Consider the following 27,989-nt stretch of genomic DNA (forward strand, 5'->3'; position numbering starts at 1 on the left):
CCAGTCCTGACCCTTGTGCAAACTCGTCCTCCCCAGATACCAACAACAGCTGAGGTGGCCTGGGGGAAGCCATCTCAAAGAGATGCCCCCAAAGTGAGGCGGCCAGAGCCACATGGTGTTTCTTAGGGAAAAGTCACCATGGGTCTGTGAAATGCCTGACGGCTGAAACATAAGCTTTGGTCACATGTGGTCAAAGAGCATGGGGGCACCGTTCAAGAGAGGCTAATAAGAAAAAAATAAATCCCAAGAGAATACCCCTGGGTACCATGGAAAAAGCTAAAGAAGGTCATGGCTAATTTTAGTATCTGTAGAGCCCATTTCACAGCTTGGAATATGAAGGGGAAGATCAGGGGGAAAATGAATACAAAACATAGTGCTTGGAATACATCTATAGATGAATGATTGATTAAGGTAATGGAAGACAGTAAAAACTGTGCAAAGGAAGCCAGACTAAGAATTGTACACTGAGCATTGAAAGCCAGAACACAATAACACTCAAAGCAAATCCGATTTAATTAAGTTCATTTTAACCAATTTATTTAATTGGGATCAGTTAATAGTCTACATATCTATAGCTTTACAGAACATATAAATAACATTGCCAAATCCTAACCACTCTATTCTATTGTGGAAGAGTCAATAAATATTGTTTAGTTTTGTTTTTCATAACAGTATATCTCGTTATGGTTAAAATTAACAATACTGTGCAAGAGACCCACTTGTGTAATTCTGATGCAGAACAAAGTCTAATCACATGCATATACAAATGTCATCCTTTTAGTACATAGCAGCAACTCTTAGTCAGCATGGCATCAGGAATTTTATTTATATTAAATATCATCAGAAAAAAATAAATAAATATGGCACTCTGATTTTACTGAGAAATAATACATTTTATCAGTATGGCCTAGTATTTGCGCTGCTGGCAGTGAAGATGTTTGTAAAGCCAACAAAAGCCACACTGGAAGCTATTTCTGTCAAAAGCCTAAAGAAAACCTCTGTAGATCAGGGAAAACAAGACAATGGCTTCAGACTGTTAGCAGTCTGCCTGTATCCATTCACAGGAAGCACATGCACCCACATACACAGAAGGCTGTATAAATAGGTCCCAATGACATGTCTATACTAAAACAACCTCATCCCTAAGAACAGTCTCCACCAGAGACCTTCAGCAGTACTGGTATCAGTTGAGCAAAGCAAAGTACCCATTAAAGGCTCAGATGATAGAATTCTCCTGCAAGATTGGAGAGAGACTAGCTTGAGACTGGGCTAAATTAAGTTAATATAATTAATAAAAAAATAAAATAAATAAATAAATAAATACCCGTATACATGAATGGCTTTCCTGTAAAATAGTTCTTTAATCAAACATCAACCAAAAGTGAATCTTCTATGGCAGTTTTTATTAACCCTTTGGAGTCCCAGTGCTGACCATGGTGTTTGTGGCCACAGGACCCAAGTGTTCAAGCGTAGGAAAGTAGAAAATATATGCACGTATGTACCTGTTTTTAGAATTATTTGAACCAAACAATACCAATTACTTATTTGCTTTACCAGAAATCTGAAACTATTTCAAAGTTAAACTATTTGCATTCTTTATAATAGTGTTCTTTCTATTCAGACGGAAGCCTAAGCTCTGTGCGAAACTTGCCCTAGTCTTGTACGAGAGGAAATGACAGCCCTGAGGCATTCTCAAAATGGCTGCCAAGTGGACAAGACTTTGATACAAGCCCATACACCTGGAAGAGCCTTGTTAACATCACCTAGATCAACACCTTAAATAGCTGTAAAAAGGGCATGTTATGCACCACACACAGACAAAATGGTGCCATACAAAGACTAAACTGCTAGTTACAGAATGCTGTAAGCAAAGCTTATGTCCATTAGCCTGATGTTACACAAACACCTGTTTTATATTCATCCATATTTAACTAACTAGACTTATAAGTGAGCTTATAAGCTCACTTATAAGTCTAGAAGCTTTCAGTTCTCAGTTATGTTGACCACTATCACATAAAACAGAGCAGAAATAGATGTCCGGCGCCCTGCGGAATGACCTATCTGCAGCATGGCATTTCCTGCTGGCCAATTTAAATGACACTGTTCCGTTCTGAGAGAATTACAGTGGGAGCAATTCAACAAAACCTTCAGTGCACAGTGCTGCCATTAGGTCTGAATTTCACAATACACTTCTCACTTTAGCACAGACAGCGGTCTTCATCAGCCAGCCAGAACAAATTGATCTGAGCTTTTTCCTTGAAACAAACAATTAAGCACAGCTTAAGTTATCTGTTCCATGTAAGAAAATACATTTAATACATCTGATCAGGTTAAGGAACAAACTTTAAGTCTGCTAAAATTATGAATAAACCTAAAGGTCTGGTAACTAGAATAAGTATTAAGTAGTAGGATTCAGATGGAAAAATAAATAAATAATAATTTAAAAATGTACACTCCAACTCATCTCTGTTTAAAAAAAAAAGTTGTAGGCGAATACCTCCATCATTACTGCAGCTTTAGATTCAATGACCAAATGGAAAGAGTTTCCTGCAACTCACAGGAAACAGCCACACTGTTAAAGTGCACTAGAAATGACATGTGACTCATTGATGAGGAAGCTGGGAATACAACAGCCACAATCAAAATAAAACAACACAATGAATCTGAACAATCACACACTCTTAATGGTCAAGGCAAGGATATGATTAACAACATTGACAACATGTGCTTGTTTAGACATGTCCAAAATCACCACAGTTCCATTTTCACTTTCTTCGAGGAGTCCAGAAATGCGTTCAGACACCACTTAGCACAGGATGCTGTATCAGCTTGTTTTTAACACAACAGGAAGACATAGATAAATGACCACACATTTCTTCCCAGAAGATCTGCCCCCTCCCCCAACTCCCGCTCCCTTAGAGTGTGTATCTAGTACTAAATAGATTTCTCCCTCAAAATTCAACTCCTGTCCATGGTCCATCACTAAATGATGCATTTTCTCCCAGTTGTACATTAATATAGGCCTGTTTTTAACTAGGGGGACCAGATCTGAGATGGTGAATAAGAGGACACGTCCTGGGGGGGGGGGGGGGGTTGCACTGTTGGGTCCTTTACACCTTTAATTGTTACACAAAACATGGGAATTTCTTTTTTAATTCCCGAAATGCTTCTCCAAATTCTATGCAAGTACGAGAAAAACAAAATCCCAGACGTTTGTGAAATTCCGCCCGAACAAGTCTAAAAATGAGGACATGTCCGGGTAAAAGAGGACGTCTGGTCACCCTAGTTTTATCTTAAGATAAGGCTCATAAACCAGTGCCATTGATGCAGTCAATTCAGGCAAATCAGCTTCTTTAGTCTTTCACTTACTCTGTTTTCACATGCACTTATTTAGGCCTTGAGAACAAATTTCAACAGATTTCCTTTGTTTTGCCCAGTTTTCACCCCAATTTTTAGTAATGACAAGTTTCACCCAGCAGAGAGGTCTCTCCTCATAATCATACAATATAACCAGGCTGAGGGCAAGAACATTAATACACATGAATCCCAGCCACAGTTGTTTTCTGACTGACACCAATGTATGTTTCATCGAACAGCTCAACATAGTACTTCTACTTGGTGTTCTGCATCAGCTATTATCAGACACTGGCATTAGCTAACATAACCCCGAGTGATGAGGTGAGAGGAACTCACTCCCTCCATACTAAATGTATGCCCATACTCCCCCGTGGATGAATCTAGCCATCAGGGATTTTCCAGCATGTTATTTGATACCTTTGATCTGCCTTTACTTGTTGCTAAACGAACATTAATGGCCCAATATTTAACCACTGCTTGTATTTATTTATTAATTTTACTTCCTAGGAGGGCCTCAATGACTGTTTAGCAGGCAGAAAATGTCACAGAAGGGCGTGTCATTTGTAGTTAAACGCTTGGTTTAATGCTTTTTTAAAAAGTACAACAACAAGCATACTTCCTGCAGCCAATCAGATTCCAAGAATGGGCCGTCTTAAAATTATTTGGTTGCAGAAAACCAAATGCTTGAAAACGGCTTGTTAAATAAACTGTTGTGCTGATATGTTGATTTTTATGCACAAATATTTGCATATGACAGTACATGGCAAAAAAGAAGTCATAAACAAATACCCCATGTACGGAAAGACAGTGTTTGGATTTGTAGTTTTAGAAAAAGTAGCTGATCAACTTCAGCATCACCAGTTTCTCTATGAACTATATTTTCAGTTTTTGGACCGGACAATACATGCCTGAAAAAAGTCAACAGAACAGTAGGCTATTTTCCAAAACCTGTATCACCTGGAATCACCTCCAGAAAACCTGCATTCTAGAAAAGAAGCTGGGGATTTAAAAGAGAATGTGTGAGCATATTTGTTTGGACAGATGACTCTGAAAAGCAAAGTATAATATGCTGGGGGCAGCAAAGAAATTCTGCAGGGTAAAAACATTCTGTAGATTTCTGTTCTGATAATAGGGCTTAAGGAAAACCTGCACACAAAACCGATTGTTAGTGCTGTAAAAGGGTACATGAAAGGAAAACACCACAGTTTTTAAAAAGAACACATGAGGAAAACATGAAATATGGCTAATTTACAGAACATTTCCCACAGTATTACAGCAGGTTATACCAGTCATACTGGTATATGTCCACAGTATACATCCAGAACAAAGTTATGTTAGTTCTCTAGAGACAGAATGATAAAAAAAAAAAAAAAAGTAGCAGATTTTATTTTTCCCATGAGATGATTTAATCAAAAAAGTTAAAAAGACTCCTAACAACTATTCTGTACCTATCCCTCAGAGACACCACACCCCAGACTTTAGAGTTGTGGGTCTACAGATAAACCAGTTTATATATAAGAGATATCATAAGTGAGTCATTCTGTTTTAAATGTCTTATCATTAAAACCTCTCAGATTAACATCTGGGCCTCTCAACTTTATAATGATTTAAGGGGCAGACTTCCACTGAATTAGCTGTAATAAATCAGACAGGTGTTGAAATGGAAAAGCAACTTGGAGATAATCAATATCACTACAGATACTGCTTTCTGTCTGACAGAGTGGTGCCCTATATTCCTCACCTGGAATGTGTAGGAGATTCAAGACCTTAATACTCAAAACAGTGGAACTGGTCTATCCTGCTGAGGCACGTGCCTTTCTGTGAGACACGCATTCTAAGCACCTGCTCGTTTTGCTAACAAATAAGCAGCAGTCCATTAGAGCAGTGAAAAACTTTCACTAAAACTCCTCCTCTATTATCAGATTCATCAAACCTGAACATCAACAGCGCAAGAGATTTAGCAAAATGAGTCACAACTGATCACATCAATCATTCGCACTAAGACAATGACATTATTTACATAAAGGGCAGTACGATAGCACAGCAGGTAGTGTCACTGTTACATAGCTCCAGGGTGTGGGGGCTGGGGTTGTGGGTTGGAGCCCTGCTCCGGGTGACTGTCTGTGAGGAGTTGTGTGTGTCCCACAGCCCAAAAAACACACATTGGTAGATGGACAAGCAACTTAAGTGTCCGCAGACCCTGAACTGGATAAGCGGTTACTGACAATGAATGAATGAATGAATATTTGCATTAAAAAAAGTCCTTGTGTGTGATATACATTACACAGGGTGGACTGACATTTTATTAAACCCTATGAATTAACAATGTGATGTCACTGAAGTTCATATGCGTGCGCAATGCCATACAATATATTGTATTATGGCGAATTACGTTACTCATGATGAACAACATACAGAAAGCTCAGAAAGGCAAAAATGGACTCAAAGAAGACTTCTGATTTACCCCTAGTGAAATATAACATTTTGATCAGTGGTTCACACAGCAAATAACGTAACTAAAGGTCTGATATCAGCATTGCTATATTTGATATCCATCACGGAAATGCAATTAGAGTCTGGACATTTGCCTACACAATTTCACATTATATCACTCTGGATTACTCCCTTTACATCATATCCTCTGAATAATACTTAAAAAAAAATCTGTAAACTTCTGTACTTATTACTGTGCTCAGAGGACTGGAATCACCCTTTAGAGCTTATATAAAAAAAAACCCATCAAAACACAACAGTCAGACTTCTATTAATGACCATGACCTCTGTAGCAGGCAATAGCAGTACACCAAGAGCAGCTGATGAGATCAGAAATAGGGATGGATTTTGAGGGTAAAATAGGAATGCTGTACGTCAATGACAACCAAAAAAGGGATAAAAATGATTTTAACATGGTTGGCACTGTGGGCCTTTTTCCCCCCTCAATCCCTTGGGAGCTCCTGGAGAAAAGGAAATTTTAACTCCAGTGGAAAGGCTGAGATGATTCTATTGCTACCTCAGCATTACTAAAAGATTCTGCATTGAAATTTAAGCCAAAAGTTTCTCCTGTTTCAGCTGATGCTACCAGATTTTGAGTAGAATAGGGGGAAGAAGATATTCTTACCTAGAATGGAGTGGACACGCACTGACAGCTGAGTACGGAGGATCAGGATGGGCTTTTTGCCTACACTGCAGAAATACAAGCAGATAAAAATATAGACACATTAGAAGAATAAGCATGCGGTCAACTGTGGGTACTGTGGTAAGCAAATGCTTTTGGGATTCTGTGGGGGGACAGAGTTCGTTCGCTGCTGTTATTCAGCATTGTGGTCATTCTGTTCTCCCCAGCAATCTCAACTGACTATAACTTTCCTCCATTCTCCAAATGTTATTACAGCAAATGCTTTTCAGTTAAAGACCAATGTTGTCAGTAAACAAAAACAAAAAAATAATTAAATAAATAAATAAAAACATACCAGGCAAGCTTAGTTTTGATGGATTGTAGTTTGATGCAAATTATCACTGACATTTCAGTAATAGAGAGTAATTTAGACTTATAAAATACAAAAATGTGCCATCTATTATATCTTAAGCAACATTTCATGTAACTCTGCATAAATGTACACAAGGCTTGTCCTCAGGGTCTGAAAATGTTGACCATAGATTTAAATAAACAGGCAGAATGTACAAAACATTTAAACAGTGTCAAAGACCGCAATATTGTTACATAGGATTACAATTTAAATACATTTGATAAGGGAATGCAATCAATTGATTAAAAAAACAGTTCCCTCATGTCTGGTTTATTTTGAATTGTCTTTTCATCACGTCTATGTGGGTGCTCTGGTATACTTCACACATGTTTGTAGAACAACTGGCTATAAGACGCCCTGTGATGATTTGTCCAGTGTTCCTGCCTTGTGCTCAGTGATACAGGACTGACACAGACACCTACATACACTGATCAGAATGAAGTTACAGAAAATGAATGTATTAATGAATTTAAACAAAATGGCATTTTTAAGCAAAAAAAATGTAATTAATTTTCTGTATTTAAGTGATGCATAGGATACCCATGAGACCGAAAAGAATGGGTTAAAACAAATTTGATTTGGTGCCAAACCAGTACTTTAAAACAGATAGATGACATACAGAATCTAGATGAAGACTACACCGCACACAGTCATGGCAGCCAGTGGAGGATTATGGTATGGAAAGTCAGGACACAGGCATGGAAAGTATGCTCCATGAGAGTCAGCTGCTAAAATCAGGGCACTTTATGGCCTGGGTTTTCTCATAGGTGTTGTATGTGGCCAATGCACGTGCATACACACACACGCGCGCTTCTATTTTCCAAGTGTTATTTCAAATGACGTGTTTCCTGTTGGCTCTCCTGTATGCAGCGTGGAACCTGATGAAGTTCCAGATGTGACTGCAGTGCTTGAGTGTAGCACATGAAAATAATGCCCTTTTAAAAGTTAAGACTGGGTTTTAATTATACACTATGCTTTGCTGCATAACAAACCAAGGCTACATGCTTAGACTTGGAAACTGCTGCTAAAAAGAAAACAAGTCTTTGATTTAATCAGAAAAAGTCTTTCCCTCTGACTTTTTCTTGTACGCCTTGTAAGAGATTACATCACTTCAAGGATTTTTTTTTTCTGCTTATTTAATATGACTGCATGCTCTTATGCCATTCACTTTCTCAGCAGAAAATGAAGCCTTGGATTTCAGTGGTTTACGCGAATGATACACACTCACTGTCTCCCCAGGATCAGGGTTTGCATGGGGTCTGGACAGAATGTGCTTTTGTTGCTGGAAGAGAATGTGTAGCAGCCCAGATACATTCAAATTAGGTTCGCTTCATGTTCGCTTCTAGAATTGAGTTCATTGTGGAGAAAGAGAAAGACTGCATGTGTGAGAGTGACTGCGTGAGTGTATGAAAGACGTAAACACACACCAGTAATAGAGAAAGGGAAGAACATGTGCTGATTTGTCTGCGAAACATATCTGAGCAAGCAAGCATCTAAGAGCAAGGAAGATTATCCTTAGGATTAAATCCTCACCGGGAGGTGGTTTGATATGATTTTCCTGTGAAATTAGATAGCCTCATGTAAAATCTCTTTGGTAATAATATCAATACCTTTTTGAAAGATGTAGACACTGCACATTAACATAACTTTAAAAAATAAATGAATCAAATCTAAACATCAGTCTAATTCAACTTATTGTAGGCAGTCATTCATTACGGCATATATACATTTTCTGTGACTGCTTTAGCCAGTGGGCCTGGAGTAGGCAGTCATCTGCAGATATCAGAAGATTATCTGCACATATATCATTATGCAGTCTAAATATAAAGTGATTTTATCATTGTCTAAGGCTTTAATGCCTGGAATTTAAATGTGATTTAATACCACCCTGAAGGAGTTTAAAAAAAATAAAAATCATACTAAGCTCAAGGCTAACACCAGCATCAGAACCTGTACCTTTAATCTGTATCCAGAGAATTCCAAAACATGTTCTAAAACATAACCAACCTTGACTGAATACAACTGATGAGGTAAAATAAGACAGCATGTGCATTTCACTTACCACAGCTAAATTACCAAGTGCCTCATGGGTTTAAAGCAAAACTCCAAGGATGTGTCTTAAAAAAAGCATGGGCACTGCTCTGTCATGTTCCTACAGTGAGGATGACTCATGTGGTCCACTCACTCTCTCCTTGCCCAGACTTAAGATCAGAGTTCCATCCCTGACCACAAGTGTGTTTGGGTGTGTTTCTGAAAGCCCATGGTCATTTTGAGCCATTCTGTCCATCTCTCTGCTTTATTGCCTACCTCGGTAAAGCTCAACCCTTTCCTAACTCTTACATAAATGCCTCCAGTGTTCTGCCGTGTGCTTTGTTAGCCTGTCAATATCGCACTAAAAACTTGTGTTTTCAAAACTGTAAAATTATTTTGTTCTGCCCTCTGTAAAGTTAATGTTGATGGGTATTAGTAAGTGAACAACCATTTCTATTGAACTATTCTAGAGTTGGAACAATACAAAGTATTGTCCTGGGTGGCTGTATCGTGAGTAGCAAATAGCTTGGGGCTAGAGCATTAGAAGGCACTTTTGTTTTCGATATTGTTCATTTCTGATGACAATCAGTATTTTACAAAAAAGCCTTGTATGTGAAGGCAACTGTGTATTAAAAAAAAAAAAAAAAAATTAAATAAAGAAATTGAGCAAAAGAGGCAGACAGGCAATTAAAATTAGAAGGTCACAGGTATAGAATTGCAGAATGAAACTGAAAGAGTGGAAAAAAGAGAAAATTAAGGATTCATCCTTACGACACATCTTCATAGAACTGCTCTAGTTCATCCCTCTGCTCCACCAGTGAAGACTCCAGATCCAGGTAGTTTCCATTAGGAGCCACCTGCAGTGCACATTCCTCTAACTGAGCATGGGAGAAGAGAGGGTGTTCAGTGTCTTACATTTATTCACACACAACACACAAAGGTGTTACATATTGTAATTGTAATATTCTTTGCAATGTATTGAAATGTCAATATGCTCCATTGTTAATTGTCAACCCTTTCTATTGTTTGCTGAATCCAAACTTTGACACAATGTAGAGTACAACAAGTTACTTGAAAATCATGAAATTGATTAAATAGGTTTTACTCGATAAGTAACAATACACAAGTGATAAGAATCATAGTTGGCAAAGCAGGAATTCTTAGTTAAGTCAAATAAACTGAAAGTGAAGCCTATCCAATAGGAAAAGAGCTGAGGAACCTATTGGACAATCCTCAATTTATACTTATGTTTTCTGACCTAAGAATAAATCTTGCTTTGTGAATTGCTGTGCTGTAACAACCTGTAATTTGCACTACTTAAACAATAAAATTATTAGATTGCCTGCATATTGTGAAGCCTGGCATAAGGGTTATTGTTTATCTTGGTAAGAGCTCAAGAGGGAGACTTTATCAAGTCCCTGGAAACACTGCATTGAATCCATTCCAAAGATAATAATAATATGGAGGCTATTTAGGGCATCACTTATGAAAAATGCAGGGTACATTCTGCAAACAATATCTGAAATACCAGTGGAAAGGGAGATCATAATCTCTTAATCAGGAATGATGAGAATGGTTTCTAACTTTTTTTGCTTTCATTGTCCAGTCAAAAAGTCTCTGGAAGGAAGGTTAAGGGTTCTTCAGCTCTTATCTGGTTGTGCGTTTCCCCATGTATTACGATGACTCTTCCACGTTCCTCGCTCAGCTGTAATAAGGGACTAATTGAACAGACCATTCTAGCTGGCCTTATCTTCTGCTTACAGATCCCACCCTTTCCGCAAGCATCAGGACAATTTAGCCATGGCTTCCCCAAATACATACACACATTCCTGTTTAAAAGCTTGGGATTTTTTTGTCACACCAATACATGTTGTTGTGTTATTCAGCAATAACAAATGAGGTTGATGGTCCACACAGGAGTAAGACCTATTCCCAAACAACATATTCATTTCAATGGAGAATTTTATTTAAATTGAGTCTTGGCTTAAGACCTAGAAGAACTCTTAGATCAGCAGATACCTACAGATTATTGTCACATTGGAGCCCTGTCTATGAGAATTAGTTTAGACATATCTGTAAGGCTTTTATTTATTTTTCCTACAGAAAACAAACATTTTAGACATGTATTCCAACAGTAGCTATGCAGGACAGCTGTAGCACTTCACTGGCAATTCACCTCTTGCATAACATGGAGAGGACTGGACTTCTACAGTGCAGCCTATTTGATTCTCAGTTCCTTTTTGTGATTAATCTTCTCCTGCTCCCTGGTTTCAACATAATAGCTGACGTAAGGTCAATGAAGGAACAGGTCAGAACACTCAATACATTCGTTATGTTGTTCTTTTTCTGTTGCTTGGAATGCTCTGACAATGCAGGGGGTTCACCATCTTCTTTAATATGACAAAGCAATAGCCAGCCAGTAATTCACTTAGTTACCTCCCCCTAGTCCTCCGCAACCTGCAGCAGGCCCTAAACATAGGCATGTCAGTGAGGAGGCACATCAGCAACCAATAATCACCAACATTGTAAACAGCTGGCAGCGGTTATGGAGGTGTGTAGGCTTTAAAACACCACTTTCAAACCAGCTTTCTAATGGATTCCATCCCTAACAAAATCATCAATTAAAGTCAAGTTAACATGGGCCAATAAAGTGGTTCTATTTCCACAATAAAAAAAAAAACAGGTTCAACCATTAACTTTAAGCCTAGATTATAAGACACTACAGCAGATACCCACATTCAGTATCTGCCTGTGGAAGGAAGAAGGAGAGCTCAAATAGGTTAGACTGATAGTAGTTAAGTGAAGAGTAGCCTGATTGTCACAGTATGCCACAACACAGGCAGTTCTCACAGAACCACTACAGCAAACTTTCCTCGCTCTTTCATCACTCAGGACATGTGAAATCATTAGCAGTATACTCTGCTGTTTGAATATATAAAACCTGAAATTGATATCTATTAAGCGTAGCAATTGTTTCACTGAAACAAGTCAGAAATTAACGTTGACAACTCAGCAAATCCAACATTGTAGACTGAAAAGAAACCAGAAATGTTGATTCAACAGGTGTGTAGTCATTTGGATTCAATCTCGTTTCCATGTTTCTCTGCTCTCTGGGCTGGTACACCTCCCTTGCCGAGAGGGAATGCATGTGTGTTTAGGTTTACCTTGAGAGGCGCCTGGAGCAGTTTATGGACCCCGGCGATCAGCTCGTTAAGGGGCAGGTTCTCGTTGAGCTCGTACTGGAGCGGTCTCCGGGGTTCGGGAAAGTTTGTACACACGAACGGGTCCGTGTCCTCCAGAAACTGAACACGACACTGTATAACAGCCATGTCTCCGTCCGTCTGGGCAACAGCCCTCGCTGCTTTAAACGACTGGAGTCACCGGTTCTTAGTCCACAGCGAGATGACAAGCCATTAAAACAGAAACAGTCCTTCAGCCTACTGGCGACCGACTGGAAAAGAGTGGAAGTACGGCACGGGACTGAACACCACGCCGCGGTGTGTGTGGCAGTGACGTTATTGAACCCAACAAGGAAAAAACAGCCCAGCTCCAACACAGGACACTGTTATAAAGGAGGGAAAGCACCGCCCATGCCTCCCATTCATCTTTAAAGAGGCAGCAAACCACACGGACCCGACTTTCAGAGGGACTTTGACTGTGCCCCATTGGTGTACTACACACTAATATGTTAATATAAAGTATATACTTTGTAGTCTACTAATGAGTTTTGAAGATAATTCTCAAATTGTTAATACAATACACCATTTCTTACTAAAAGGAAGCGATGACGTGTTGCTATGACAACGCCCAACAAACCAAGCTGGACAACGAAGGCTACTGTGAAAGATTCATTCACATTTTTGCGTCTAAGAGATGACAGCGCCTTGCCAGACATCGAATAATGCCCTAAAATGCATCCCTGGTCATCAGAATTACATTTATTTAAAAGTCAGTGCCGCCTCCATTCAGCATGCGCAAATTTAGCGTCTAAACCCGTGTACGCATCCGCCGTTCTCCTGCAGCTCTAAAGCCCCGCCCCACAAACATGACAGGATTGGTTCCTTAGGTTTGTGACTTAAGAAAACCTGTCTGTCTGAATTTACATGTTTAGACATATCACCGCAGATTCAAAGAGGAAATGCTTAGTCATGGCACTGACTGCTTACTGTGTGTGATGTCATTCAAATAAATAAAAAAAGAGCTTCTCCTGGGTCCTTAAATAAACATGCTGCTCTTCAGTGAAACTTAGTACTTCTCACACATTTTAAAGCATTCAGCAGGAGAATATTCTTCAGCCAGGAGATGAAAATGTTAACTCTCATTCAGATCTTCCACTAAATGTTACAGAAACTTACCGCCTGATTCTTCACAGTGGTGACAGCCACAGGTCACACTATTAACAAGAAATCACAGGTTTAAATTTAACTTGCAAAAAGTGAATCTAAGTTTGTAATGTTTTAGATTTAATAGATTTAACAAGGAATTAGGGAAAAAAGAATTTTGTTTCTACGTCATACGGTTTAGGAGATAGGGACTTAAACGTGTTTGGCATTGCTATAGCGCCACCAACAGGCCAATAAGTGTAGCTTTCGATATTTCTTTCATTGCACCTCAGCTGTACCATGCTTTCAGGTGTGGTGGTTCTGGACCTTACGGTCTATGCTCCACGGTGCGTTTTAGCAGAGAAAAGTAATAAGAATAAGAATAAGAATAAGAAAAAAACCCTAACAATAACAATAGGGTCCCTGCACTATGTGCTAGGACCCTTAAAAAAGTCTGACATCGGGCAGGGTAATCAAACCAACCCTCAAAGCACATTTTTGAAGTGTAAACGCTTCTTAAAAGTGTTTGATGTAGCACATTAATTTATTTTTAATCTTACAACTTGTTGGTGTTTGCATTCACACATGAACACAATTTTGAGGATCATAGTAAACACACCAAAATATTTTTTAGAGTCATCTTTCAATTTATTGAGGTCCTTGTTACTTATTTATTTATAGACAATACACAGTAATTGCAAAATACAAACAGTATGTAACTGTTATAATAGCTATCCAAATCCTATGCTAGCTATTTTACCCTTTAAAACCTGCAAACCGAACAGGACTGAGTAACGTCCAAAATCTACGTTTTTGCTTTATATTTTTAAGTTCCACAGAATCCCTTCAAACCTTCAGCATCCTTTTTCCTTCCCAGTTATTAAAAGCAGGACTCTCCCCGCCCTGCCCTGTCCCCTTTACAGTCTGTTTGTCAAAAATTATTATAAAAGGATATAAAAGGATCATACCTGTCTTAATTATGCTGGTCTGTCATCATTATATTGGTATCTCTGGCAAACACTGCTTTCACTTTTCATCACAATAACTGGTTATTTATATTTCTCACCCATAATGACATGTTATCACAATGACATAGATTATTATATATTTTTTTTGCATTTATTTTGCAGAACATCAAACATCCTTTAAAGGCCATCCATACTACGAAATATTCCCACATCCTTCTACTTTTCAGCTTCAAAGCAAACTGTAGACCTTGTTACCACAGTAAACGTCTCCAAAGCAATTTTGACAAAGCTGCAAAAACAGGCAGCCTCCATTTCCTATAATGTATGTAAAACTATGAACATTGCCATAGCATAGCACCAGGACCCACAAACGAAATCTGAATGTCTTGTTGTATTACACATAACAACCAACACAGGACATGAGCAGAGCAGACACTATGGGCGGATTGCAGGTCCTGGTGGACTCCAACTATTAGCGATCTCAGCTTCCATTCTGGGTAGACTGGAGGTAATCGTTGTACAGCTTTTCCTGTGCTTCATAAAGCTTACGAAGCTTTTTGGTTTGTCCCTTGCTAAGTTCCTTTCCTTCTGCATCATGTGTGGGGAAACCCTGCAAATGAATTTAGAGAAGAGAATAAGCATTTTAAGTTCAAGTGTTGTCCTGCCAATTTGTAGCACTTTGAATTTTCATTCACATAGTTTTTATATTTAATTTAACAAAAAGGAGTTGGTCTACATTACCGTGTCATCAAAGTTGGAATATTTGTCCGTTTCCATGCGGAACATTTCACTAGCGGGAATCTTCATCTTTGCAAGTTTGGCCATCTGTAAATTGAACAAAATATTGATGAATCACTTCTCACCACGTGAGTTATTTTATTAACATACATCTTTAAAGTCCCCATATCACTGCAAAACTAAATTATTTCCTTTAAAGTTATTTTGTTATTATTTTAAAGTTATTTTGTTATTTATTTTTCTGTCCAAATATGGATACTAAGCTACAAAATTATACAACCTCTGAACAAGACACAATCAGAGCTCATTTACATTAGCTTTACGGCGACAGGAAAAGGTCCTGTTAGTTTACAGGTTCTTTCAAACTGCACACAGCATCTTTGGGTCACTGAAAAGTGCTTTATAAATGCCATGTATTATTAGTAGTAGTATTCTTATGTCTAAAAGAAAAGAGAGGTTTGAAAAGGAGCATGAAATGAATGAATCTCAGCCAACACACACCATATGGGGCCCGATATGTGAAGCCTAGCTGGTTACCAGCATGTTTTGTGCAAAGGTCAAGTGTTGGCCCCACAAATGGATGTCCTCCAGTCCTCCATGGTCAGTGATGGAACCAGAGTAGGGTAAACCCCAAGATCTATTTGGACATCTAATCACAATATATCCTCACCTCTTGCTCCTGTTTCTTTCTTGCTGCCTCTTCTTTCTTCTTTCTCTTTTCCTCCTCTACCTATGAATCAAACCAGGAAATTCCATAAGTATTTTAAGACAAAATACTGCATGCAGACCTGTGACATGAAACTTAATAAGCATATGCATGTAAATGCAGCAAGTGTAATTCAAAACTAGCAAACAAAAGAGTGTTATTTGAGCCCTATCCTGCAGATAGCCATATACTCTGTTTCACTCATGTCTCAGCATTTCTCACCTTGGCTCTTACTAAACCTGAACATGTAATTTAAACTGTATAAATGATTCTTTAACTGAACATCATGACCATGTTTTCATAACAGCTGCACAAATACACATTTTAAAGTTGGGATTTTTTTTTTAACTCTGAAAAGCCAATTGGGTTTGTAGATTCTCATATGATATTCTCATTTAATTTTACAGGTTTCAGATCAGTAATAACAGGACACTACAAGAATGTGTCAGAATGATGAACAGAGAAACAAGAGAATCTAAAATGAAGTAACACTCAGAATTTAATATAATTTAGCAGTGAAGTTTTTTTAAATGTAAAAGAAAAGGAAATGATAGAGAGCACATAGCTTCAGAGATCTGTGGGGTATGAGTGGTAAGAGAATCACTTGTATAAATGTTAATTACCTTTTTCTTTTCTTCCCGTTCTTTCAGTAGGGTCTCTCTGTCTACTAGCTTCACCACTGTGCGGAGCCCTGTTTCATAACAGACAAGTAAAAGCCTCTCAGTATGTCTTTCTTGACATCGCTGTAACGAACTGATCATACTCATCCACACAATTTTCCTAAAGCATTGATTTTGAAGTTAAGAATGTAGTTCTCTCTAATAAGACTTTTAAATCATTTAATATTCATTAATAATATAAATATTTATTCATTCATTCATTATCTGTAACCCTTATCCAGGGTCAAGGTGGGTCCAGAGCCTACCTGGAATCATTGGGCGCAAGGCGGGAATAAACCCTGGAGGGGGCGCCAGTCCTTCATAGGGCAACACAGACACACTCACTCACACCTACGGACACTTTTGAGTCACCAATCCACCTACCAACGCAACGTGTGCTTTTGGACTGTGGGAGGAAACCGGAGCACCCGAAGGAAACCCACGCGGACACAGGGAGAACACACCACACTCCTCACAGACAGTCACCTGGAGCTGTGTGACTGCGACACTACCTGCTGCGCCACCCATAAAGCTAGCACTGACATGTCACAGCTTATGAATATGGCAAAGATGTACTTTTTCACCAGAAAATGTATTATCAAACATCATGTGCTACCAAATATTTTTATATTATTGCTGTATACCTTCATGATCTTCAAGTCGAACTCCTAACTCTGGAAGAATGTCATCCCTTACTGCATCACACAGTTGTAGCACCTCGGTAACTGTAACAAAAAAAAAATAGTGGTCAATGCTGGTGCTCTTCATTGAGTAATTTATTAGGTATGTCTCAATATTTTGTATTAGAAATAAAATAATAAAATCAATTTATTTTACGACAAGTAATATTTACAAAATATTTTATAAAGAAATATAATTTCTTTATTATCTTTGTAACCCACAAAACTTTAACAATCTGTTTATGCACTATAGAGAGGGTTGCTGACACAATGGTGGTCATGTTTCAAATAGGTTTAGAACAGAAACTCTGATACATGCCGACCACTAAGTGTCAGTATAAAAGCTCTTTAATAACATGAAGAGGAACTCATGACTGTTTGTTCCTTTTCAAATGAAAGTTACCTTTTTGTTCTCTGGCAATTTTTCGAACTCCTTCTCTGAAATCTGAAAGTACTTTCAAGTAGGGCATGACGGTACTTTCCAGCTGCAGGACATATTACATTACATTAAAAGACCACTCTAAAACTTCATGTGAGACATAAGGAAACGAGTACTGCTTGAAAAGACAAATTAAGTACACATTAGACAACTTTTACATACATCAGCATTTTGGCCATTTGTTCCAACAGGGAATCCGATGAGCTCTGTTCCTTCAATTGCCCCAAACGTCTGTAAACCAAAATAACAAATCAAAACCAAACACATAATTAACTTTAAAATGTCCCATATCAGCAGATATTAAGGCAGACTACTCCTCTCAGTTCTTCTATTTTACATTTAACAGTAATATACTCTTAAAACTCTTAGGTAAATACATAATTATTACCCATTATATATAATAAGCTAACTAAAGTGTCTTATAAGAGAATAAATATATCATTTGTATGTTGTTCATCACTGTTTCACAGTCAAAACAAAAAAAACCAAATGATCAGACCACAGAACACAACTAAGTTTTCATTACTAGAAATTAGAATATTCTGTTCTCCAGTCCAGTATTTTTTTTGTTCCTGCACTTGTTTGAAGGTGTTATTGTTCAGTGTGCCTGTAATAACCTCACCTTGAACATGTCTGTCAGGTAGTAGGCAATGCTCTGGAGCAGCATACGGTTTGGCAGAAGTTTGGCGCTTTTCCTGGCTGCTATGTAAGCATTACTCTGCCCCACAAGGGCCCTCATCTCCTCCAGGGCAGAACGTGTGTCGATATTGTCACACAGAGCCTCATGAACTGCCTCTTTCTTGTCATAGAAACTGCACAGGAAATAGAACATTGTGTTTTTAATATGTTCAGAAACTAGTTTATGGAAACTTTTTAGTGATGTATAAATCTAATTCCAAAACTGATGTACCACTTCACATTACACTATCTATTAAAGGGCAACATTTATCACATAGCTGATTACTGACCTCTTATTCAGTTCTATTTCTTCCGTTTCCCATTTTTCAAACTGACCAGTGATATCAGTAGGTGTCCTTAGGATATCTTTCACATTCAAGAAGAATTCCTATGGACACAGAGATTCATTCAGCACCCTAGCACAATAAGAACAAATAAAACAGCAGCCATACATATGAATTAGACTCACATTCATGAACTTCTCATACTGAATAGCTGACTCCATGGTGTTATTGGAATAGTCCAATGTGTCCTTCCAGGAGTGCATCAGGAAGGCTAGACGCAGCTGCCTTGCTGTGAAGAGATGCGGCATAATTCAGTAAATTGCAACACACACACGGTCTGTCTCAAAATCTAGAGAGTTATCTACAACATTTTAGGTCTTAATATACCTGCTACCGACAAGTAGAGTCAAGGTAACTCAGAGCTGAGGGGAGTAAACACCATTCATTTCAAGTGGGGGACAACAAAGTTGATGTGTGTGCCATCTTACTAAAGTGTCTTAATTATCTCTTTTACAAGATTGGATGCTGGTTGGAATTCTGAATACGTAGATAGCTGCCTATGTAGGCAGTGAGGAGGCCCTCTAGGAATTGAGGCACACTCAGTTTCATTTTACTGGCATGATAAATAGTTTCAGAGATGTGTTGACAAAGGTCTTGACAGCACAAACTCCTTAATATAAACAAGAACACAATGTTTCAGTCATGCCAAGCACTGAATAGCATCTCATGTTGAGCAATTTATAAAAGTGAGTATGCATCTGTATGAGTGACTGAATGAGAAACAACCCAGAAGTGCTTCACGATTAAAATGGGCTAAAATGAACACTGGAGGATTGATCAAAAAGTGAATTACTTGACTATTAGTCACTAAGAAATGTTGTAAAACCAGTACCTGTGTGTTTGGCTAGGGCATCTTTTATGGTAATGAAGTTTTTCAGCGATTTGGACATCTTGCAGCCAGCTATTGTCAAGTGACCCGTGTGCAAGAAATAGCGCACCCAGTGGTTGTTCTCAAAGTACGCCTGTACAGATAAAACACCAAATCCATGACATCAGCAGACAGAGCTTCTCTTATTTAGACTATATCCACATAAAACACATTAATTCCTCAGTTGCAATACATGTGACTGATACTTCAGAAAAGACATCTGCACCTCAGACTGGGCCAGTTCATTGTCGTGATGAGGGAAGCGCAGGTCAAAACCTCCTCCATGAATGTCCATAGACTCTCCAAGTATGGAACCAGCCATTGCTGAACACTCAATATGCCAACCAGGACGTCCCTTTAAAAAGACAGCAAGAGTGAAACTAAGATTATTATGAATTTTCAGGCTGTTTTCCCCAGGTGTAGAATTTTTTTTGTGTATGCTGATGAAGGCTTGACTAGTTTTCTAGATTTCTTTTAAGACGATGTGCCTAAGGATATTTTTTGCTTAGGGAGATAATTTATGTTTTGGGGATGTACATGAACTATTTTACCCTCACTTGGTCTAGTGGGAAACTCTTTCCTTACTGATTAAGAAGAGTTTGATACTAAATTATAGCACAATTGATTAATTACCACTGAAAAGTATTTTTAGCCTTTGTTTAGGTGAGTCACAAAACAAGAAAGAAACAAAGAAACCTCACCTTTCCCCAAGGGGATTCCCAGGATGGCTCCCCAGGCTTGGATGCCTTCCACAGGGCAAAATCATTCTGTGAACGCTTTTCACTCAGACGATCTGCTGAAATACTCAGGTCTCCTAAAATGTGTTACATTACATTAACATTATATTAAGAAAAATGTGCACAAGAGGTCCTTTAACATCTCTTAAAGGCTAAGCACCAGCTATTGAAGTGTCAAACAAATAAATACAGTGGAATTTAAGTTCCTAACTTGTGTTTATTGATAGTCAGAAAACATGTTAAACGGTGTTCGGAAACTGTTTGGAAATAGGCGTCTTGCATGTGACGTAGATGGTGGACAACAACTCTAGAAGTTGTACTTAATTTAATGCAAAATGACGAAAAGTGTGTTGTTTTTGGCTGCAATAATTCAATGTACAGTGGGACATCTGTGCACAAATGGCCCAAAGATCCCAAAATATCCAGAAAATTGACTAATTTTGTCAACTTTAATTGGGCACTTTGGAAAGGACCATCCGCTCACTCCGTTATCTGTAGCTCATTTCACTGGCGCTTTTCCAACAATATGGGCCTGTAAGGAAACCAACGAAAGATGTTCAAGAGCCTCTGTAACATGGAGGTAAACAGGGTAAGGACACTTACTTCGCCTGTTTTAGTTGGTGTTAGTTAACGTTAGCTTGACTTGCTAAACTCGGTGACTCAGATTATACTCGGCTACGTAGCTGCATTACGGAGGTTTATAGTGTCGGATGAATTCGAGTTCGACTTCGATCACATTTACAAGAATAACGGTACCTCTACATTTGAGTTTAGCTTATTGCTAGACTATTGTCATGAATAATGTTGGTTATTTAGCTAGCTAGATACTGTCATAGCACTCGGGTTTTTCCGTCAATTTAATAAAATTGTCAGTTTTAAAGCAAATTAAGCTATTTTCATTTTAATTCATACTTATATATGTCAGTAACTAAAATAATGTGAAATATTCCTGGAGGTCCATTAAGTAGTGCTTAGCCTTTAATATAAAAAAAAATCAGAAGATGGAACCTATTACAACGTGTATTTTCCTTTTTTCCCCTTTTCTGGACAATATTTGGGCTGATTTATTGTGCATTTTGTGCATCCTAAGTCATGAGTAGGCCAAAATACATCAGTACATTTTTCAGCCTTTTAAGCGTTGCCATGAGTTAGAAAAAATAATTTTGTTTTTCTGTATATAAAAACTATTAAGTGTAAACACGAATGCACCTTCTCCTTCTTGTAGAGCCTTCTGATCACCCACTGCCTCTGGCACCAGTTTGGCGTACGAATGTCTGGAGTTAGCATCAAACTTTGCAGTGTCAAAATACACTGATCCATTAGACTCATACCTGCACACACAGCATGGGAGACAAAACAATGATAATCTTTAGTAATATAACTTAGGTACATGTACATTATCCAGGTTAAGACCCAAACATACAAACCCATATCCATTGTCCACTATTTTCTTGACAAACTCCACAATTTCTGGAACATACTCACTGACCCGCGTGAGTACGTCAGAGGGGAGAACCTGTCAATTAAACAGAGTTACTTAGAACCTCATTGTGATATTAGTGTCATCAGTGGTCAATAATCAAAGGTAGATCAACAAACGCTGTAAGTACCAAACTGTCACGGTTTAAAATATTAATCCTTTCAAACTCGTATTTTAGTATAAAAATAAAAACATTTTCCTTTGGTTTATTAACTGCATTCCAAACAAATTGTACCATATAACACCCAAATTAATACTTACATTGAGGGCCTCCATGTCTTTATGATATTCCCCTTCCCAGTATTTTGGCAGAAGGGAGAATATTGAATTTTCAGTAACTTGGCTGCCAAACTGGGAATCTAACCAATCTGACAAAAGGTCCTTAGCTTCTTCCAGCAAAACCTTATGAAAAAGCAAATAAAGAATAAAAATAGTCTTTACACTGCCTAAATATGAGCTTTGATCTGAGAGAAATACAGGACTTATGATGATTCTTAAACTGTAGTGTAGACTAGAATATCACACTGACCTGTGCTTGGCTCTCAATAACAGCATCTGAAGCCCCACTCTTTATCGCCTCCTGCAGGGGGCTCAACGCAGTGGTCACTGACATGTTCAGTCTTTCAAGCATCTGTTTCTTATCAGGGTCTGTGGTCTCCACGAGCTTGGCTTGGAATGGCTAAAGCAAAGCAACATGATGCAAAGCAAACCCTTATGCATTTTTGCAGAATGCATTCAGAGACTATCAATAGTTGGTACAAATTATTTTTTGGTATATGTCATATCTATACACTAAAACATCACCAAAAAGTAAAGAAAAGAAAAAACAGTTGTGGAGTCTTTATGTATCTGCATTTAAATTACTAGAGAATTTTACTCTGCAAGAAAGTGTTTTGTAAAGATTCTCACCTTTCTGGCAGTTAAAACATCCTGCAGGATCTGAGAGGCACCTGGCTTCTTTGCTCTGTACTGCTCTAGCAGGTGATTCTGTCTGGCCCTTTTAATGATCTGAAAAAAGCAGGATGCCATTACACAAATCATCCTGTCTAAGTTTAACCTGACACCAGTGTACACTTACATGGGATCTAGTCTACACAAGCCACCCGTCAATATCTACGTCTACATCTGGTTAGCTTGCCGTGTCTCACCTGAGATGACTGTGTCTGAAAAGAGCACTGAGCCCATTTACATGGAATATGTAGGTATACATATATATAGTATATTGTGGCTGTCCAATTAAAACCATCTATCTCCATTTTTGTGGATTTTTACTTTACTACATCACTGGAACACAGCAGATGTCCTTCACATTGTGTGAAAATGTCATGAGAAATGGAGCAATAGAAATTGGAATGAAATCTTTTCAGTGAAAGTTAGGAAGGTTTATTTCTTGTTTTTATTTGGACAGTGACCATATATACTATTCTATAGCACACACACCACTGTAAAATTTACAGACAAAAAGACCGGATGACTTGTGACCTTTGCACAGTACTGTATATAGTGTAAACATTACACTATTATGTAGTAAACATTATTAAATTGCTTTAAACTTGGTTTAAGAGTAACTACAACCTCAGACCTACATTCAGCTTTGCTACAGAGGCCGAGGACATGTCTCCATACTGCAGTACAATAATATGTAAACGTCGGATAATGGGCAGACAACTCTCTGCAGTGAAAACAAGGAATGTTGTGTATTGATGAAGGATTCAGGTGTAAATTCTCAGGCATAGGAACTAGAGTATTATTAGTATTTGACATGTAGTTTCACAGAATACTATTAGAATTATCATGAAAATGATTGATCTGGAGCGAGCAGAACTTTCATTCTTTATTCATTCATTCTACTCAGAACATTCTGACATTTTTTTTCCAGTGTCATGGCCCTAAATCTCTGTCGTAGTGTTTCCTTGCACCACAGCAATACAACTAAGCTGCTGATTAATAAATGTCTCCAGACGTAGTAACTTGGTAAAAACACCATGTAAATTCATGTGTGAAGGTAAAAAGAGAAAGAGAATGGACAGCAAGAAGATCTATGGATAAAGAAATACTGAATCAGCCATTGAAAAGCATGAACACACAACCAGGAGATTCTCTGGACGAACACTATCCACTAAAAAAAAAAAAAAAAAAAAACAATAATATATTCTGAAACATCTTACTTTGTCATCAATGTCAGTGATGTTCATGCAATAGAAGACATCATATTTGAAATAGTTCATCAGTATCCTTCGAAGGATGTCAAAAGAAATGTATGATCTGGAAGGACAAGGACAAGATATCAACACAAAGAAGAGCAGACACTTCAGAAACAGAACAGAACAGAATCCAAGGCTGAGAACAGAAGGTGATTTAGTTTTTTTTGTTGAACACAGGAAATGGCTTGATCACTGGATGACTCACACCCAAACAGTAGAGCTCCCAAGTGAATTTCTTTCATTTCAGAACCTGGAGCTTGTTTTCAAAATGTTCTAGTAAAACAGTAGATTTTACATATGGCTTTGGCAAATCAAAATATGTGAATCATAGACGGCAACAACAGATTTAGCTTTTCCCCTTTGGAATTTAAATAACATATTTAACATAGCCAACAAATATACAGTTGGCTTTAAAAGCTTGAATGAATGCTTTCGCCTGGTCTGTGTGCTTCGCCATAGTCCTATAGAAGCATCACAAAGAGCACTGTTCCAGAAGAGCAGTGAAATGGATTCTGTGTGGACACATACCGAGCTCATTTAAAATGGCATTAGTGACTACAGACAACGATACCTGGCATGCCCCATGTGGGAAGCGTCATAGACTGTGGGGCCACAGCAGTACCACAGCACACGGTTCCCATGCTGCGGGACAAACACTTCCTAAAAACATAAAACAACACTACATTGTTAGAATGTACCAATTGTATTTTAAAAAGTGCTCAGTCAAATAAAAGATTAAACACAAAAAAAATTAATGAAAAAAAATACAGCTGTGTAGAGATGTTTTTGAGTCCTGCTTACACACCTTGGTCCGTGTTAAGCTGTTGTAAAGTTTGAGTTTTGGAAGTTCAGTCCCACCTGGGGGAGACCATGGGGGCTGCACCCTCTTCCCCTTTACTGAAAGGCAAAACACATCACATCATTAATTAGATTCACACATGTCCATTTATATTACAAGGGTTAACAAGCCACACTGCTCATGGTGCCTATGGTTAGATGCATGTGTGCGTCCAGCACATGTCTATTATGGAACAATAATTGCACACGACAGATGAACTGTGTTTTCACAGAATTTTGTTCAGAAACCCAGACATGTACAAAGGTAAGAGACACAAATATTTAATGTGGAGAATATGATGCAATCGCTGTCAACAGGAAACAAAGCAGAAAAGGAGAAGTTGCAAGTGAAAGTAACTGAGAAATCTGTCTGCTTTTACTACCTGCAGGGGCTGGTGTATTTCCAAGAAGTAGTTAGGAGACGTTTTAACATTTAGAGGAGGACGGTGGTAAACACCCCACAATCATGACTCGCACACTGTTACCATCAAATTAACATGGAGCATGAAGAAAGCACGTACATCCAAAATATCAAACAGGCACTAGACTGATTTGAGAATAAGGAAAACAAAAAAAAGATCTGTGGAATTTTAGTAGTTTTCAAAATGTTGACTGTAGAATTTCAGGAACATTTATACACCACTTAATCAGTTTCCTCAAACTCTTGCTAGAGTTAAGGATATCACAACCCACTATCCCAGTGACGGACTGGCACCCTGTCCAGTGGGGTCCTGCCTTTTGCTCAATGATTTCAGGTGGGCTCTAGAACCACCATGACCCTGAACAAGATGAAGTGGTCACAGAAGGTGAATGAATGAATGAATGAATGCACGAACAAAAACAAAAGAACGAATGACCAAATTAATGCATGAAGTATAGGCTATTGTAAGTAATCAATGAAAGATTTGAATAACTACTCAAGAAATTGCCAAAATACATATTAATTTATGCCTTTTAAAGACTCCATACCATAAGAAAATACAAGTAAAACAATTATAAAATATTATCTTCATACAAATGGCCAACTTATCACTGCTGTTTAACCGAAAGTGTAAATTATATGAGAGGCTAATATTATTATTCATAACTGTTTAATGACATTTTTTTGTAGAAATGTGCAATATGTAAAAACTGGATCAACTTTTAGTTATTGGGATCTGCTAATGGTTTTCGGACCTTATTTTGTCCCACAATCAATTTATACCTACAACAGACATCAAATGTCAAAGCACAGTGACCTTTAGCTATGACGCATCAGACTCATCCTACTGCGTCTCACACATGCACTACATGAGTCGAAGGAGGGGTCTAGCTGGGAGTCTCTGGCTGCCTGCTCTACTCACTGCTGGGGTCTGTGGCCTGGCCGTTGATTTGGGACTGCAGGGCGGCTATGTGTCTGTACCAGCGCAGGGCGTGGACATGCTGCTGGGACGGAGGTCCGCAGAGAAGCGCAAAGGCTTCCAAGTCCGCCTGTGAGGGCCCATAACCAGCCAGGTAACTGCGGTTGCTCAGGTAGTCATTCAGAGCCTCAGCCCTGCGGCCATCCTCGCTTATTCGCAGCAAGAAGCCATAATCAAAGGCTGGGAAGACAAAGAAGGGACACATACACATGCACAAGGTACAACAACAGCAAATCTTAATGGCTTGTGCTTGACATTAACGATTCATGAAGCTGTAGCAAAAATCAGCAGTGGTCCCAGAAATGATGAATGAACTTGAGAGGTCAAACTGAGGTCACAATGACATCAGACAGGCTCATATTTTCTCACAATCAGGGAAAAGGATTTCTATTCGTATTTAAATGAATAGAAACAGTCAACATGTAATACAGTGTATCGCCATTGCAGACCAATATCTATCTGTGAGCATTAGAGAGGAAGGAAGAATGGATCCACTGTCAAGTATTACATTTCTCTGAGAATATATATTTTTAAAAGGAGCTTCAGAATGGAAAATTGTTTTCAATTGGAAACTCCACTGTTGTCAAATGATTTTAAATATAATAAAAAGTGTGGGAATATAATGTTTTTTAAGCAACAGGGTTATGGGGTTATGACATTTTGACAATAGTACAGCAAGTCCCTTAGAAATTACATCATCTCACAGAGCTAACACGTTTTGAATTCTTGTCAAATTATATTTTTTGCTGAATCTGACTGAAAAAAACCTACAAATTCTCCTGTACATTTTAATACACAAATACAAATGCACATTTGCTTATCTGCTGAATTTAACAGATGAAATTTGGCGGTACAAAAATGATGGCACCTTTCATACTCTTTTCCCAAAATGTTAAATTTAACATACAAAACAGGAATTGTACACTAATACCACTAAAGAAATTGCCACATGTTTGTGTGTATCACCCACAAGTAGAGAGCCAATGATTAAACTGAGAAAATTATTTATTAAACTAAGTATGTGTGTGTGTGTGTGTGTGTATAAATATATCCTGAACGCATATCACAAAGCAGGACTTTTTTATACAACCACCAAAATATGTACACCCTGAAACCGAACCAATGCATTAGTGCGTTAATAAAGGCTACATCCAGTGGCCAAGCAGGTGACCCACACCCACAATGCCAGCCATTCTGGACTGGAGCGCTGTTTTCCAAACAGGTCTTCTCAGGCACAGTATGGACTTGTATTGATGCCATTATTTACAAAAAGTATATTTTGTAATCAGGTTCTTCACGTAATGCTGTTTATTTGTGCTGGTTAGGAAATGAATAAAATTACCTACTGCACCTTTAAGGTATCTCATGAATTATACTGCTTTATGTATCACTAATTCCCCCCCAAACTGTCTAACTGAACAAAATTTTGGTTTTCTAATTGAACATTGTGCAATACACATGCAAAGAGACAGACACTTCCACAATTGAAGGCAACAGAATATAATTTATTTAGATTAAATCAACCTGGAAGTGCCACAATGTGCAAAAATAGCGATTTTTAAAGCGTTTGTGAATGAGTTAGTGTGTCAAAACATTTTAAGATATATTTGAAAAAACAAAACAAAAAGTGGGTTATAGACATAAGTCTCTAAAATTAATACAAGATTAATAACAAGAGCACCACTACTGTCTCTAACGTTACACAGATGTAAACAGCTTTTCTCGCAGACCAGAACAGTAGCTAACGTTTAGTACTAAACTTAACACATATGACTAAATTATAATAAGATATAAAAATATCATAAACATTACCTTGTTCTCCAGCTTCTGACATCTCTACACAGCCCTCTATCTGATGCAACAATAACGTGTCCGGAAAACCCACCGCTGGCCTCCACGAACCGCAAACGGAGGCCCAATTACACGCTATATATAAAAATCCTCTTCCTGGATCAGCGCTGAGATTTCCTATCCTCATACGTTACAGATCAGATACACACCGCACACTCTCATT

General features: G+C 38.2%; 2 protein-coding genes across 7 annotated transcripts in view; both read right to left on the reverse strand.

Annotated features, from left to right (window-relative positions):
- LOC136676569 (FH1/FH2 domain-containing protein 1-like) overlaps positions 1–12,544 on the reverse strand; it is a 54,425-nt gene extending 41,881 nt beyond the window's left edge. For all 5 annotated transcript variants that reach the window (XM_066653668.1, XM_066653667.1, XM_066653666.1 and 2 more), the window contains exons 1-3: positions 12,080–12,544; positions 9,687–9,793; positions 6,476–6,540 (exon numbers count right to left, since the gene is read on the reverse strand). In XM_066653668.1, the coding sequence (XP_066509765.1) occupies positions 6,476–6,540; positions 9,687–9,793; positions 12,080–12,244 (337 nt within the window). In that variant the 5' untranslated portion in view covers positions 12,245–12,544. The remainder of the gene's footprint in view (positions 1–6,475; positions 6,541–9,686; positions 9,794–12,079) is intronic.
- A 1,339-nt stretch (positions 12,545–13,883) lies between these two features.
- On the reverse strand, positions 13,884–27,872 carry LOC136676697 (cysteine--tRNA ligase, cytoplasmic-like). 2 transcript variants are annotated; one of them, XM_066653879.1, is made up of 23 exons: positions 27,788–27,866; positions 25,919–26,155; positions 24,544–24,635; positions 24,310–24,398; positions 23,703–23,799; positions 22,444–22,542; positions 22,064–22,213; positions 21,796–21,936; positions 21,482–21,570; positions 21,264–21,385; positions 20,019–20,131; positions 19,544–19,672; positions 19,282–19,411; positions 18,575–18,678; positions 18,396–18,493; positions 18,050–18,239; positions 17,590–17,658; positions 17,392–17,473; positions 16,953–17,033; positions 16,273–16,340; positions 15,614–15,673; positions 14,947–15,030; positions 13,884–14,815 (listed from the first exon to the last, which is right to left on the reverse strand). In XM_066653879.1, exons 1-23 carry the CDS (start codon positions 27,807–27,809, stop codon positions 14,687–14,689), a joined length of 2,475 nt encoding a protein of 824 aa, XP_066509976.1. In that variant the 5' UTR covers positions 27,810–27,866; the 3' UTR covers positions 13,884–14,686. The 2 variants fall into 2 exon arrangements, with proteins under 2 accessions (XP_066509976.1, XP_066509977.1); XM_066653880.1 differs by lacking the exon at positions 25,919–26,155 and having other exon boundaries at positions 27,788–27,872.
- Between the last annotated feature and the right edge of the window lie 117 nt (positions 27,873–27,989).

The sequence above is a fragment of the Hoplias malabaricus genome, chromosome X2, assembly GCF_029633855.1.
Source record: "Hoplias malabaricus isolate fHopMal1 chromosome X2, fHopMal1.hap1, whole genome shotgun sequence".
Lineage (NCBI taxonomy): Eukaryota > Metazoa > Chordata > Actinopteri > Characiformes > Erythrinidae > Hoplias > Hoplias malabaricus.

What these genes read in the sequence shown, in the direction of transcription:
- LOC136676697 (XM_066653879.1), bottom strand. Translation starts at nt 27,809, where the DNA reads ATGTCAGAAGCTGGAGAACAAG. An exon ending in TCACTGACATTGATGACAAA is followed by an intron (nt 22,543 to 23,702) that starts GTAAGATGTTTC and finishes TGCTTTTTTCAG; the next exon opens with ATCATTAAAAGGGCCAGACA. An exon ending in ACCTGACAGACATGTTCAAG is followed by an intron (nt 17,659 to 18,049) that starts GTGAGGTTATTA and finishes TTTGGTTTACAG; the next exon opens with ACGTTTGGGGCAATTGAAGG.